Consider the following 14,814-nt stretch of genomic DNA (forward strand, 5'->3'; position numbering starts at 1 on the left):
TTCTGCTCCCTGACTGTGAGCACTGTGAGCCAGCCATCTCCTGTTCCTTGCTTTCCCAGACACTATTGACTGTTTCTTCCCAAACCAGGACACAAAACAAACCCATCTTATGTGAGTATTTTATACCTATGACAAAACTAAGGCGACCACCAAGAACCTAAACTTTCCTTCTCCCGTGCTCGGGAAAGCCGGCTGGGCCCTCCAGCCTCACGCATTCATCCTGGAAGAAAAGACTGAGAAGCTAAACTACAGTTTGAGCACATGCCCACTCACTTCCCACCAGCACTTAACCGGATGTCTTCTCTAGCCATGGTAACATCTGGGAAATCAGGCTGAGCAGGAATGGTTAAAATACAGACCGTGGGGTAGATGGAGCCCCCGAGTATAGGAGACAGGAAGAAAGAACTGGTCTCCCCAGACCACAGCTTGGTGAGCAAGCTAAACATTTTATGTGTTTCGTCTGTAAGTCTAGGACTTCTACAGTGAGATGGATGTGGAGACAAAAGCAAACTCAGATGCTCACAGACCAGCCAACCTTGAGCATGCAGCCGTCAACAGGGTGGAAGGCAAGGGTGGACACCCAAGCTTGGCTGCTCCCGACTTCCACAGTGTACCATAGCACATGGGTGCCTGCATTCCCACACATGAGTACACTCAAGCACACACACACAACACACACGCACGCGCACTTGCACATGCATGCTTGCACACAGGCCTTTGTACATAGGAAGAGAGCTATTAAGTGGGGCCATTTGTTATATAACAATAGATAAAATAAGTAAATGAAACATAGTCTCCCAAAAGGCCACCTCCAGAATGGCCCTGTATTAGTTGCTTTTCTGGACACTGGGACAATACACTTACAAAGGCAAATTAAGAAAGGAAGGGTGCCTTTGGCTCAAGGTTTAATATAGCCAGTCACAGCAGGGGGAAGGCATGGAGCAGGAACAGGAGAGAGCTGGTCACATTGCATCTGCCGTCAAGAAGCAGAGAGGACAGGAAGTGAGACTATAAAAACTAGTAAGCTCCCCCAGAAAGAGAAAGAATTTTTTTCTTTAGTCTTCACAGATACATCCTATAAAAGGGATATTCTGAAAGAATTCTGAGCACATGTGTGTGCTCAGCGCATATTTGGGAAATTAACAAGTGCCTTTTACTTCTTGTGTGGATTCTTGGAAGTTTTTTCCTAAGCCCTGTCCAGTTTCCTCATCGCTGTCTTTTCCTTCTCTTCCTCCTCCTCCCCTGCCTTTCTTGTTTTTTTGAGACCAGGTCTCACTCATGGCTGAACTTAGAACTCACTCTGTCAACCAGGCTGACCTCAAACCCACAGAGATCTGCCTGCCTCTGCCTCAGCTGGGACCATGGCCAAGAGACACCATGCTCTGCTGCCTAGCCATGTCTGTGAATCAAAACAAGCTATTTTTATAGAACCTGGAAATTAAAATAAGACTAAACATTCTAATGCCACGTTCTAATTTTTCCTGAAGTGATTAAGAGAAAAAGACCTAAAACCAGCCTAGAAGTTTCTTCTCTTAATCTAAGGGATTCTGCCATTGTTACTGCACTTGATGAGTGAAAAAGGTCCTTTGGAACTAAGATACATAATGAAGAACGCTGACACACCCAAAGACTGAAATTGCCTTGAGCCAACATAGAATGTCCCTGTTTCCCTGAATCAAGCAAAATGATATCAGCTCACTTGTCCTGCATATGTGCTTCTGGGAATGTTCTAGATTACTGTGGTGCATAGGACATAAATGTTCAGCTTAACGCACCGGGTGAATACCAATGGCTACACAACTCCAGATGGAGACTGGAGAATGTCAACACCCATGCTCCACTTCACAGTTCTAGGCTTTTCCTTCCTCAAAAGGAACAGAGAGCGGCATGCCCAGGAAGCAGTCTCCGGTATAGGTAGGCACAAATGATGCTTATATGGGACTGCCTGAAGATCCATATCTGTGGGTGGGAAGGGAAGAACTAGGCAGAGAGATGCTGAGTGTGGCTAGAGCACAGACTTCATCCATCTCCTCAGGCAGCTCTGGGATTGACCTGTCGCACAGTGAAGCTGACATTTTAAACTCAGCTTTGATCAGCATCTGGACCCATCTGCCCCCAGGAGGGTGTGAATCCTCTTTAAATCCAAAATCCTCCTGAAGTCTCATCTAGGGGTCACCTTCCAGGAGTTACAGAATGCTGAGAGGTAAAAGGATTGAAAGGGAAAACACGAAATATGCCTTTGTGGGTAATAAGAATATCTATCTGGAAAGATAAAACATGCTAAAACACCAATGTTACAAGTGAATCCTGCTCCATCAGATGCAAGCCTGCAGCATCTGGCTACAGCTGGCCACAGTGGACAGCTAAGATGGCTGAAGAAAAAAAAAACCTTTATGGTTCTGGGGCCACCTGCTGAATATGTGCACTCAATCTATACTTACTTACTGTCTTTGTCCTGCTATCAAAAAAATGTATCTTTTCAGATCTATTCTTGTTGCTGAACCTTAATTCAGCTTGATTCATTTATTTTTCAACCTTGCTTATCCTGATTTTAAATTGTGTGTGTGTGTGTGTGTGTGTGTGTGTGTGTGTGTGCATTTGCTGCATCATGCACATGGAGGTCAGAAGACAACTTACAGAGATCAGTTCTCTCCTTCCATCATATGGATCCTGGGCTCAAACTCAAGCTGTCAGGTTTGATACCAAGTGTCCTTACCCACTGAGCCAGCTACTCATTCTTACAGCACTTGGGGTTATTCACAACCTGGATGATTTTTTTTTTAAAGAGCCATTGAGAATAGGGTATGGGGGTGTGCACATGTCTTGGCCAATTTCTAGGTTAGATGCTTGGGAACAAATTTGCTGGGTGCTCACTAAAGCTGTTTAAAATTTTCAATTCCACTAGAAAACCCCAAATACTTCTGGTTTTTGTAGTCCTGTGGTTCCCTGTGGGGCATCCCTGGGGACAGGTTTGGAAATGGTGTGGTGACAACCCCGTCATCTCAGTGACTCGTGACAACAAAGATTTCCTTCTCAGCTCATTGGAGCTGCTTGCTATGCATTCCAGCCAGCTGCTGCATATAATTACCGCAGGTTCTGGAACAATGACGGCATCTGCTCACCCAGTCACCTGCATGCTTTATACCCTCATACCTTTGTGGTTTTTTAATCTCTAGAAAGTGACTCTAGGGCAGCTAGTGACCAAACCAACCGCCAGGAGACTGAGCACACGACTGCCACGGCTTCCGTGGGATCGGAAAGCTTGTGTGCTTTAAAGCAGACGCTTGTTTGGTTCGTTAGACTCGATTGGTAATCTGAGGTTGCACTTAGTTGGCTGCTTCTCTGGCTCTCTGGCTTCTCGGCCGCCTAGGAGATGAGCTAGAGAAAGAACAATGTCATCTGCAAGCAGAATTTAAAGAGAATGTAAATGGGCAACAACCGGTTCCCTCTGCGATCTGCTCAGCCAGGAAGATCAAGCCCAGAGAAGTCATTGGATGCTGAGTTCATATCCCTTGTCTCGGTATATTTCATAACATCATAATAGCAACAGCTGCATTAAAAACATACGATTGAACCAGGTATGGCGGGAGGCAAAGGCAGGCAGATTTCTCTTCTATGGAGTGAGTTCTAAGGCACTTAGAGCTACTTAAGGAGAACCTGTCTCAAATACACACACACACACACACACACACACACACACACAAACACTCGGGGGTGAGGGGGAGAGAGAGAGAGAGAGAGAGAGAGAGAGAGAGAGAGAGAGAGAGAGAGCGCAAAGGTCTATTACAGAAGATGACAAGGTAACAAAACTCAAGCAAAAAATAGTACTATTCTTTGTACCAAAGAGTACCCAGGCAAAATGGCCTCCGCTTAGCAAATGCATATGTATGTATATGCAGATGCATATATCCATGTATGTATATGCAGATGCATATATCCATGTATGTATACACACACACATACAAGGCTCCTCTAGCCCAGGATGACCTTGAACTCACTTACTTTGTAGCTGAGGGTGACCTTGAGCTCCTGATCCTTTTGGGTTACAGATATGTGTCACCATAACTCATTTTGTTTTGTTTTTCTTTTCTTTTTTTTTTGTTGTTGTTTGTTTTGTTTTTGTTTTTGTTTTGAGACAGGGTTTCTCTGTGTAGCCCTGGCTGTCCAAGAGGAACTCACTCTGTAGACCAGGCTGGCCTCGAACTCAGAAATCTACCTGCTTCTGCCTCCCAAGTGCTGGGATTAAAGGCGTGCGCCACCACTGCCCGGCTAACTCATTTTGTTTTATGGGACAAGATATTACTATGTTGCCAGTCACAGACCTTGAACTTGCTGATCTTTCTGCTCCAGCCTAACCTGTGAGCATGCATGTGTACACGCATGCATACATGACTGTGTATGTGCAGGTGTGTATGTATAGTCCTCAAGATCAAAGTTAAAAGCTCTCTTTCCCTGAACTACACTCCCATCCTTTCCTGCTTGCGCCATTTTGCTTTTTTAGGGGGCGGGGGGGGGTTGTTTGTTTGTGACAGGGTCTCACGTAGTAGCCTAAGCTGGCCTCACTCACTGTATTTCAGAAGATGACCTGGGATTATAGTTGTACACCACCACACCTAGATCTCATATAGATTTCTGCACTTCCAAGCACAGCTGGGAACCAAATTCTGAGCCCAGCAACCCTAAACCTTCCAGTTTCACAGAATCAATGAAATGCATTGAGTGTCTAAAAACACTGAGCAATCGATTCACCTAATGACTAAGATGCTTAAGCTTTGCAGAGTGAACCAAACAGATGCCAAGATAGCTCAGAAGGCATTTCATCCTGGTTATGGACCAACTGACTCATTACATAGGGCTGGATGTCACTTGACCTTTCTACAACTTAATTTCATTGTAAGAATTAATATCCCCAAAGCAGCACAAGGTGATAATTAACTAGACCACAAATCCAAAAGAGAATTTCAAAATGCATGAAGCTTTTCCTCAGGGGCAAGGGACTATACAGAACCTTGGTGTTTGAAATAAATGCAAAATAAAAATAATAAATGCAGAGGGGCTGGAGAAATGGCTGGGCGGTTTAGAGCACTCGCTGCTCTTACAGAGGACCTGAGTTAGATTCCAAGCACCCATGCTGTGATTCACAACTGCCAGTAACTCTAGATCCAGAGGACCTGACACCCACTTCTGATGTCAGCAGGCACAAGACATGCGTGTGTTGCATGCACATACACACAGACAAAACACTCGTGCATATAGATAAATCTAAAAACAAACATTAAAGAATGCGGAATCTATAAAATGCTCTTTCTAGGGCAAGAGACATAGAAAGGAAGCCAGTGCTAGGGTGCCTGGGGGGCATCCCTAATAGTCTTCGAAAATTGCTAAAAGGACTGAAATAAGTCAGCTTTGTAGGAGGAAACGCTGATCGACTGAAGTCATGATTTTGAGGTGTCCGTCTATGGTCGCTCAGCTCATTTGTTCTGAGCCCACAGCCAGGAGAGACAGTAGGGTAGGAAGATGAGGCAGAGGAAGCTACCCACCTCATCAATTCAGGGAGCAAACAGAATGAGACACAAAGGCCATTCAAGGGTACACCCCCAATGACCTAAAGTCCTTGCCCAGGGTCCTACCTCTTAAAGGTTCCACCACAGTCCCTAAGAGCCACTGGTCCTCAGTCCGTGGTGGACGTCTGGGAACACTGGCTCTGACGACAGGGGAAACTCAGCTGCTGGGCAAATCAACTCAGCAAAGCAAACCATGTCTTCCTCTGTGGCTCTCCATCTTACTGAGATGGGGTCTCTTACTGGCCCTGGAGCTCACCGGATGGCTAAACTGGTCTGCCAGCAGATACCCAGGATGCTCCTGACTTCATCTCCCAGGGCTGGGATTATAGGCATGTGCCATCATGCTAGACTTTTAAGTGGGATCTGAAATCAGCCATCCATGCTTGTATAAAACCCTTTATTTACCCCCTGTGCCATCTCCCCAACCCCTAATTCCTTTTTTAATAAATGAAATTAAGACATTTCCTATAGAAATATCAAGAGCACACACAGATAGATGGAGCATACATTTCCAGGAAGCTAGAAAGTTCTATTTGGATCTGCTGAAGGGAAGGGTGAGAGGCACCATTGGTCAGGCTCAGAGGTGGACACGGGCTCAGAGGTGGGCACAGGCTCAGGCTTTGCATATGTTGTACAAACATTGATTATGCCCTGATGTATTCAGAAAGGTAGCGAGGTCTGAAAATGTAAAGAAAAAGAACATTCCAAGTAGATTGACTGGCATAGTGTACCTTCTAGATACACCTTCAAGAAGGACCCGTCACCTGAGCTGCTGGTGGCTCTGGGCAGAAAACCCTCAGCAGGGAATCTTTGGGGCTGCCATAGCTGCAGAGGTGCCTGGACCATAGGCATGGTTTCCCAGACGCCCACATCCAGTGGCTGTGGAGGCGGGGAATACTGACTCAGCCATCACAGTCCATCCTGGGCAACACTGAGAAGCCCATTTTGCTCCAGATCTCTGTGGGGGTAGAGAGAGCTGCTATCATGGTGGGGATTGGCCTTCATGGCAGTTCAACCTCCGTCCATATTGTTCCAGTTTCCCTCCAGGCCAGGACTACATGGGCAAGGTATAAAAGCCACGCCTGTCATCCTCCATGCTTCATGACACTAAGAATCCTCTCATGGGTGATAGTAGGAACAAGCAGAAAAGGGCAACAAGAACCCTAGCCTGTCCTTGCAAGGGATTCAAAGCTGATTTTATCTTGTATTTTGGTCAAACCAATTTCCCTCCTGAGATGGTTTCCTCTGCCTAGAAATAAAGACATTCACTAGCATCTGCGTGGTAGTGGTGGGAGTGAGGAACCAGACAAGATAATGCAGAAAGTCCGTGTGTTCAAACCCGGTATACTGAGCAGGATAACTGTCACTGAGCCTCTGCAGGTTTGGAGGCAGCAGAAGAACTAAGTGGAAGTGCTGTACTGCCACCTAGGAAACGCAAGGAGAATAGCAACTAGATCTCAATGGTCCCTAGGAAGGGAACCAACACTGCTTGAGAGTCCTGACCTTCGTGTCTTCAGTTTCTGGACTCAAGAAGGGCAGAGCAGGAGTCAGAAGTATAAATGTACCATGACCCAAATACCACCCTCTGGACAGAGAGACATACCCCTCTCTGCTCGGGCAGCTGGGACTGTGTCTAAAAGCGAGGCATCGACACCTGCACAGTCAGCAGCTCTGCTAACGAGCTAGAACAGCTGCTGCTTCGTTTCCTTCATTAAAAGCACCGGATCCCAAAGCAGAAACACACTGTATGCTACGGCAGAAAGCAGAAAGATAGGCCTCCGGGCGTTGGGTAAACCTAGGTCATGCACAAATGGCTGGGAGAAAAGATTATAGGTCTACCATCAGGTCTTTTGTGCTGGGCAGATTTGTTGCAGGGAACACAGTCATCCTTTTGTGATAAGACAAAAGTAATCTCGCCGTAAAAATCAAATATAATTTTGCTTCTTTGACCACTCTGTGCAGACCTGGTTCCCCAGGCTGGGGAGATGGTTTAGGAATTAAGAGCACTGGCTGCTCTTCCAGAGAACTTCAATTCCCAGCACCCACAGGACACTTCCCAACCATCTGTAACTTCAGTCACAGGGAACCTGATGCCCTCTTCTGGCCACTGCAGGCACCAGCCACTTAGTGGTGCACAGACATACGAGCAGGCAAAACACCCACACACATAGAAAATATAAGGGTTAACATAAGCAAAAATTAAGGGGTTTTTAAACTGATTCCCATTTCCTCCTAAATGTCACCAGTGTCACCAGACTCTGGGGGAACAAAAATGAATCTAAAAACCCCAGTTTCTGGGACTGGAGAGATGACTTGGGCAATTGAAAGCACTTGCTGCTCTTGTAGAAGACCCAGGTTTAAAGCCTTGAACCCAGATGTCAGCTCACAACAGTCTGCAACTCCAGTTCCAGGGGATCTAATATACCCTCTTCTAACCTCCTTGAGTACCAGGCGTGCCCACGGACACAAACATACATGCAGGCAGCACACATAAAATAGATCTTATCTTTAAAGCAATTAAAATTTAAAACAAAGGTATCTGTGTTGGGAACTTGCCAGAGGGCAAAGTCCACTGTGTCCTGGGGCGGATGGATGAGAGTCATGAAGCCATCAGCTGTCTGTGGTCTGCTAGGTTTGTTCTCCAAATTCATATGACAATGTTAATATCAGATCTGACTGCATTTGTATCTAGAGCCTTTTAATTAGATATGCAGAGGGGTGGGGCCCTAATATAGATGATGGATGCTTAGAAGATGCCAGAGGGTCTCTTTGCCGCCCCATTCCGTCCCTCCCTCCCTGAGCATGTGGAAGGAAAGGCCACGCGAGGACACAAGAAAGTGCCCATCTGCCAGCTAGAAGAAACCCCTCACCAAGAAAAGCAAGCAGGCTGGCGCACTGAGTTGGATTTCTAGGCAGAGCTTTGAGACGTAGACTTCTGTTCTGTAGGGTACCCAATCTGTGATGTTTCCTTAGGGAAACCCAAGATGAATAATACATGTCACAAAGAACCCAAGCCAGACTCCACCAGTTTCCCAGAGTTCCCTTCCTTCTCAGTGCTTGGTAGAAGCTAAGGATGAGTTCAGAGGCCAGGGAAAAAGCTCTGTGTCTCTGTGTCTGTTGTATATCTGTATGTGTCTGACCATCTGTTGGACTGTATGTGTGTCTGACTGTGTATCTGTCTTATCTATATAGATTATTCCAGCTTCTCCTCAGGTGCGTGGGTGTGTCTGTGTGTGCATGTGTGTATTTGTCTATCTGTCAGCCTGTGTCTCTGTGTATGTGTCTGTGTGTGTTAAATCATAACACATTTAATTTCCTTTAAAAAAAAAACTCAAATGTTTGAGAATAAACATTGGAATCCCAAAGAATATGCAAGATCAAGCCAAACAGCATCCCAGCATGGAGAGGGAAGACAGGCACCCAGTTACATCCCAGCTGGGGAGTTCTGCAAGCAGCAGAGTCAGTTTTCATTACAGTGCAGTCCCTGGCAGGTCGGCCAGGCTTCAGTGGAAGGCCACACATGTGGGCAGTACAAACTGGACTTGATGGGGTTTTTTAAAGATGGCACAAAGTTGGATTGGCAGGAAAGAGGGAGTGAATCTTGAAGGAGTCCAAGAATGGGTGAATATGACCAAAACACTTTGTACAAAGTTCTCCAAGAGCTAATTATACAATGAGGGAAAAACAGAATTTAATCCTCCGTTACAAATGATCTAGCCTAAGCCTTCACAGGCAGGAAAACAGTGGAGGGAGTTAGAATATCCAGGGCTACGGAGTGGGGTTTGTCAGTCATGAGCTGGAAAGCCTGTCTCAGCAAGGGTAACGCCAGTCTCACTGTCTCACCGTTAAAGGAAGGGCACCAGTTACAAGGCTTGGCCTACACCACGCCTCACACTCTTCTCTGGTTTCAGACTGGTTGGCCTTGCCCCCACAGTCCCCAAACCAGAGGCAGTAGCAAGCTTCTTCTTCCTGGCTGTAGTACTACTTCAAGACATAATTCAGGCACTCGCCTTCCTCAGGATCCATGGGACAAGGACCTGCAAGCAAACAGAGGAGAGAGAGCTGGGCTCAGGCACGATGGGTCTGATTGTCTCAAATACTGCAATCCCCTGCCTTACCACCAACTTGACCATAGGTAAGATAATGATCCTGTCTGGCCTCGACTTCCTCAACCGTAAAGACAATACTTTTAAGCCTAATATCACAAGTGTAGTACAGTAAGTCACATGTTGCAACATATACCATGTGCATATAGATATAATTATCATTAACATATATGGAACAAAGATGCATTATATACAACATATACATGTGAATGACGCTGCGATCCCTCACTTGCTTTGTTTCCTTTTACAAAACATCTCAGTCCTTTGCCCAATCCCAAACTTGACCAGTCTCCTGATAACATACAGAAATCCAGCTTATTTATCATCTGTAGCATCCTGATTTTTTTTACTCAAAAACTTAAGGTAGCCACTATAAAAATAAAAAAAACAAATATGGTATGCCTTGGAAGATTTTTTTTTTTAATGGCATTGGGAATCAGCAAATCACAGCAGGGTAAGAGTTGGGAACTTCCGGATTTTCAGTCAGGGGCAGGTTTCCCAGGTGTGTCACCCCACCCACTCCGCATGTCTTTGGAGACACTTTGTATCTTATGCACTGTGCTTTTCCTGGGCCAACCCTGAAGGGCAGAATGCTGGCTGGAGTTCCCTCTGGAACTTCAGAGGACCCTAAATAGCAAAGACACCACATAGAGAGGAGGCGGCACAGTGTACGATGCCCCGCTGCCAGGAGCTGAGGACCAGCCACTCGGTGGTACAATCAACACCTGTCATCTTTCTAGGAGATGCCCAGCACCCATGAGGATGGAAACACTTGATCCTAAAGGAACTTCTAGGATTGTGCTGTGCCTGGGACAGGCACACTTGGACATATCATTGTGTGGTTCTCTTCTCAGGGTAACCAGGAAAAAGGACACACAGTCAAAACCTTGTGGAAGTCAACAGAGAAACACTGAGAAGTCAACGGCCAGCTGTTCTGTCTTGACCTGACCTGGAGACTTAGGATGCAGCACGCCTCAGCTCTGCCAAAGCCAACAAACCAAGGACTTATCGTATCACCCTGGGCCCTTGTCTTTAGAAGCCCCACTTTGCCTAGGTGGAAAGAAGCCACTTTTCCTAGATGACATATCTGGAATGGTGTCATGCAGCTGAACTTTCTGCAGTGACACAAACTTCTGGATCAATGGGAAATCTATGCTGATCAACGCCCGTGCCCACATGACTGAAGTGAGTCTGGGCCTGCCAAGATACTGAAACTTTAATTGTACTGAATTTTAAAATACCTCCACTTAACCAGCCTCTGTGATGGCCAGTGCTTACCGCCTTAGTCAGAACTATGGGTGAGTCCTCGCCACTTCCAGCTAAGCAGCCTACACTCTTGCCTGAAGCCTAACACCCAGTATTCCTTACAGCCCTGAGCTTGCTTTATTAGTATGATATGACATCAGAGAACAATAAGCTTTTACTCAAGCAATTACTGAAAACCCCTAATCTTGTATTAGGCATTGTTTTCCCATGAATATTAACATTTGCCTTCTTGGCAGATGCTGCCGCAGTGCCCAGGATTTTATTCAAGTCTGTGGAATCCAGGGATGTCGGGAACAGGGTGTGTGGGAAGGGAGAGTGCTGGTGGGTGTAACGAGCAGCTACAGTGACATTACAGCTTCACTGAAGTCCAGGCTTGTTCTATCGCCCAGTATAGATGTTTTACTATATAACCCTACGTGGAAGGGGGAAAAAAACTCTGAGTGCTTGAGAGATAACGCCAAAATTGAAAATGTGTCAAGATCATCCTGGCTTGTGTGAAAAGAGATAGCACTTGTCTAAAATTCTTCACAAGCAGGGGTAATATCAGGGTACAGGCTTCATGGCAGAACCCAGCTACAACAGGAGGATACAAACGAGGCCATGAAAATTTCATAAGGGCACAGAGAGGGCCCCGAGGAGGGATAAACTTGAGCCCAGTGGTAATGGATGAGCAGAGACAGGCAGGTGAGAGTGAGCTGGGCCACAGAGGCTGGAACCAAGTACCAGGACCCAAGGACCAACTGTGACTCCTGTAAACATGACATATAGGAACACGGCAGCCATCAAGACTTTAGAGCCTCTGGGCATGGGTCAACCTTAAGGGGCCTGTGTTCCTCACACAGGAAGGATATGTGATAAGAAATGGCATGACCCAATCTGCATTCTCACAGGGGTGCAGAATGGAGTTGTACAAAGGAAAAGTCAAGAAAAAAACATATCAGAGAACAAAGGGAGAGTAAGAGAAAGATAAGTAGGGGCTGATGTTCTACGCCTGGCTCAAGAATGGTTGTCCACTCCAACGCAGACTGCTGTCCACAAAGCCAAGGGACAAGGGGAGGTCTGAAAAGGAAGGGGACAGTCATCAGTGGCAGAGTCCCCAAGCAACTCGAGGCAATGGGGTCTGAAAAAGCAATTTTGTCTGTCTCAGCAATTCAGAACAAGATGGAGACTGGCCAGCTCTTTTCTTCAATGGGAGAAGATGGGGTGGGCGGGGCAAGAGAAAGGAAGTTGAAGGTTTGACTGTTCACCTTTATTTCTTTTGAAAAGTGCAAAAGGAGTAATTATGGGAAGGAAAAGTGGAGGAGGGGGCTTGAGGTTGTGATGAGGGCTAAGAATAGCCTTGGAGTGCAAGAGGAGAAAGAGCAGACACAGCCAAGCAGCAGAGTGGCTGAGGGGGACTGGGTACCTGCAGGCGTCAGGTTTATGGATAGGCCTGGATTAGATGGCCAGGTAGCAGTCCTCCATCATTCTGACCTTGGTTTGGGGACTAACAGTGCCTCAGAGCAGCTGCCATTGTTGACTAAACTGAGGAATCACCTGTAAGTCCCCCACCCACAGACTGCTCAGAGGAGAATGTCCCTCGATTCCCAGGTGATGAACAGCACTTGAATACTCAGCCCTAAATAAGATGTTTACACCATTTCCTCTACGGCTCAGGAAGATCACCAAAGAAGGGGTGGGGAGAACACAAGAGCCAGAAGACCAAGAGGAGAGCTGAGATCCACCATCTTCTGGATTCAACGCAGCCACTACAATCAGGAACTGTGGCTGCCTGAATTGAGCCTGCGCAAGACTCTCCCTGTCAACAGTTGGCCATAAAAGGAGAAGGAGCCCAGGAAGCCCTGGCCCTCCAAGCTGAGCTTTCATCGTCTGGAAGAGTCATCGTCTTCAGTTGCACGCCCATGGCTCAGCCCATCAGGTTCAAACGGATAGCTCCAAACCCATAATTCACACTGATGGCTGTGGTTAAACTTGGTGGATTTCAGAATGTGAAAGGGGGCTTTGTGGGACGGAGAAGACAGTTGATAGAAGAAATGACAGAGGGTAGGGGTCGAGAGTAAACAGAATGCATGATACACATTTATAAAATTGTCAAGGAACAGGCTTAATCAGTAAGAAAAGATCCACAGGTGATTTCTGATGTATATCCAGGTCTAAAACGTTACCTCAGTAAGCTTAGCTGAAGATAGTCTGTACTGGAAACATAATCTGCATGTGAGTTCTTCTGATGCCCATTTTAACCTATAGAGGGGAAGTCACTGCTGTGAGCACCTACTCTTGGACCACCAAGTTCTGTTGTTTCTCCTGGATGCTTTGGAGACTAACAGGTAACTAACTACACATGGCATCCGTACCTTACCAGCTAAGAGTGCTGTGTGCTTAGCAGGCACTCAACGCAGAATATCAAGCTTTATCCTCAGAACAACCCTAAGAAAAAAAGCACTCATCTAATTCAGAGCCATGAGCCACAGAGAAATTGCATTGTTCCTATGGCCACCTCACCATCAGCCATAAGTGTCCCTCGAGAATCATCCAACACATGTCCTCTTATCTAAATAGGACTAGCCCCACCCCCAACTAATAGAAACTCCACTTTCTCGTATGACTTTTGAGAATGCCAAGGTTGGGGGCCTAGAGAAATAGCTTGGTAGTTAAGAGCACTGGGTGTGTTTCTAGGGGACCTGGGTTCAATTCCCACCATCCACATGGTGGGCCACAATTGTCCCTAACCCCAGCTCCTGAGGATCTAATGCCCTCTTCTGGCCTCCAAGGGCACTGTACTCGTAGTGCATGCACACATACATACAGGCACTCTCACACAAACAGAAAATAGAAACAAATAACTCTTCAGAAAGCATGACAGTCAAGTCCCCCCATGTCTCTCACTAATGTGTTTACTGTTCCGCTTAATCCACCAATCACAGGTAAGCCATAACACTTCTCCATGTTGTGATCTAAAACCTATCTACAGCTGCTTTAAAATGTTCCTTCAATGAAAGATGGCTCAGAGGTTAAGAGCACTGACTGCTCTTCCAGAGGCCCTGAGTTCAATTCCCAGCAACCATATGGTGGCTCATAACCATCTACAGTGAGATCTGGTGCCTCTTCTGGCCTGCAGGCGTACACGCAGGCAGAATGCTATATGCATGATAGTCTTTTGGTGAGGCTACACCACAGTGAACATTCATAGAACAAGAAGTCTACCAGGGAGGTCAGGTCAAGGTCAAGAGTAAATTCACCACCTCTGGAGGAGGCAATCTGGCCTGTGGACTGGTTGGTTGTAATGGGCCCTTGAGTCTTTTCTATCTGGCACCACTTCCTGGAGAGATGGTGACAATAACATGGCCTGATATGGAGTCTAGGGGAGGGAAAGTCAGTCTCTTTTTGATGTCTTAAAGTACTTTCCACAGCTTAGTGAATACATTTGTAAGTAAGATGTGCTAAAGAACGCATGTTGACAAGGTACACAGAATCGTTTTTTAAAGATAAAGATGTTCAAAGGTGAATCAAACTTAGAGAACAAGGAAGCCATGGCTTGGCGGCTCACCGTGGGTGGGGCCCAAATGTCTTCCTTTTGCTGGCGTTTGCCGATCAATGTCTTCAGGGTCCACCCTGTCCTTCCCATGACTTCCCAACGCTTCTTGCAGAGCTACGGACGCCACCCTGCTTTTCCTCTCCCCTAGAAAGATGCCCTGTGACTTGAGCGCTTCTGAGTCATTCGCAAAGGCAGCAGACGTGCCAGACTGGCTCCTGGACAACCTGCAAGAAAGCAACCCTTGTCACAGTGCACAGCCAGGGATGTAGCCCAGTGGTGCCACACCTGCCTAAGCTCAGTCTCCAAGATCACGAAAGACTCCCACAAGCCTTGTCATCTGACC

The 14,814-nt window shown here is 46.5% G+C and overlaps 1 protein-coding gene across 1 annotated transcript in view; it reads right to left on the minus strand.

Annotated features, from left to right (window-relative positions):
* Window positions 1-9,396: 9,396 nt before the first annotated feature.
* LOC110301934 (collagen alpha-4(VI) chain) overlaps window positions 9,397-14,814 on the minus strand; it is a 107,940-nt gene continuing 102,522 nt past the window's right edge. Inside the window, exons 37-38 of the mRNA XM_021172654.2 lie at window positions 14,484-14,695; window positions 9,397-9,601 (exon numbers count right to left, since the gene is read on the minus strand). Of these exons, the coding sequence (XP_021028313.1) occupies window positions 9,546-9,601; window positions 14,484-14,695 (268 nt within the window). The 3' untranslated portion in view covers window positions 9,397-9,545. The remainder of the gene's footprint in view (window positions 9,602-14,483; window positions 14,696-14,814) is intronic.

This window comes from Mus caroli, unplaced genomic scaffold (genome assembly GCF_978045245.1).
Source record: "Mus caroli unplaced genomic scaffold, Mus_caroli_1 scaffold_11, whole genome shotgun sequence".
NCBI classification, from domain to species: domain Eukaryota; kingdom Metazoa; phylum Chordata; class Mammalia; order Rodentia; family Muridae; genus Mus; species Mus caroli.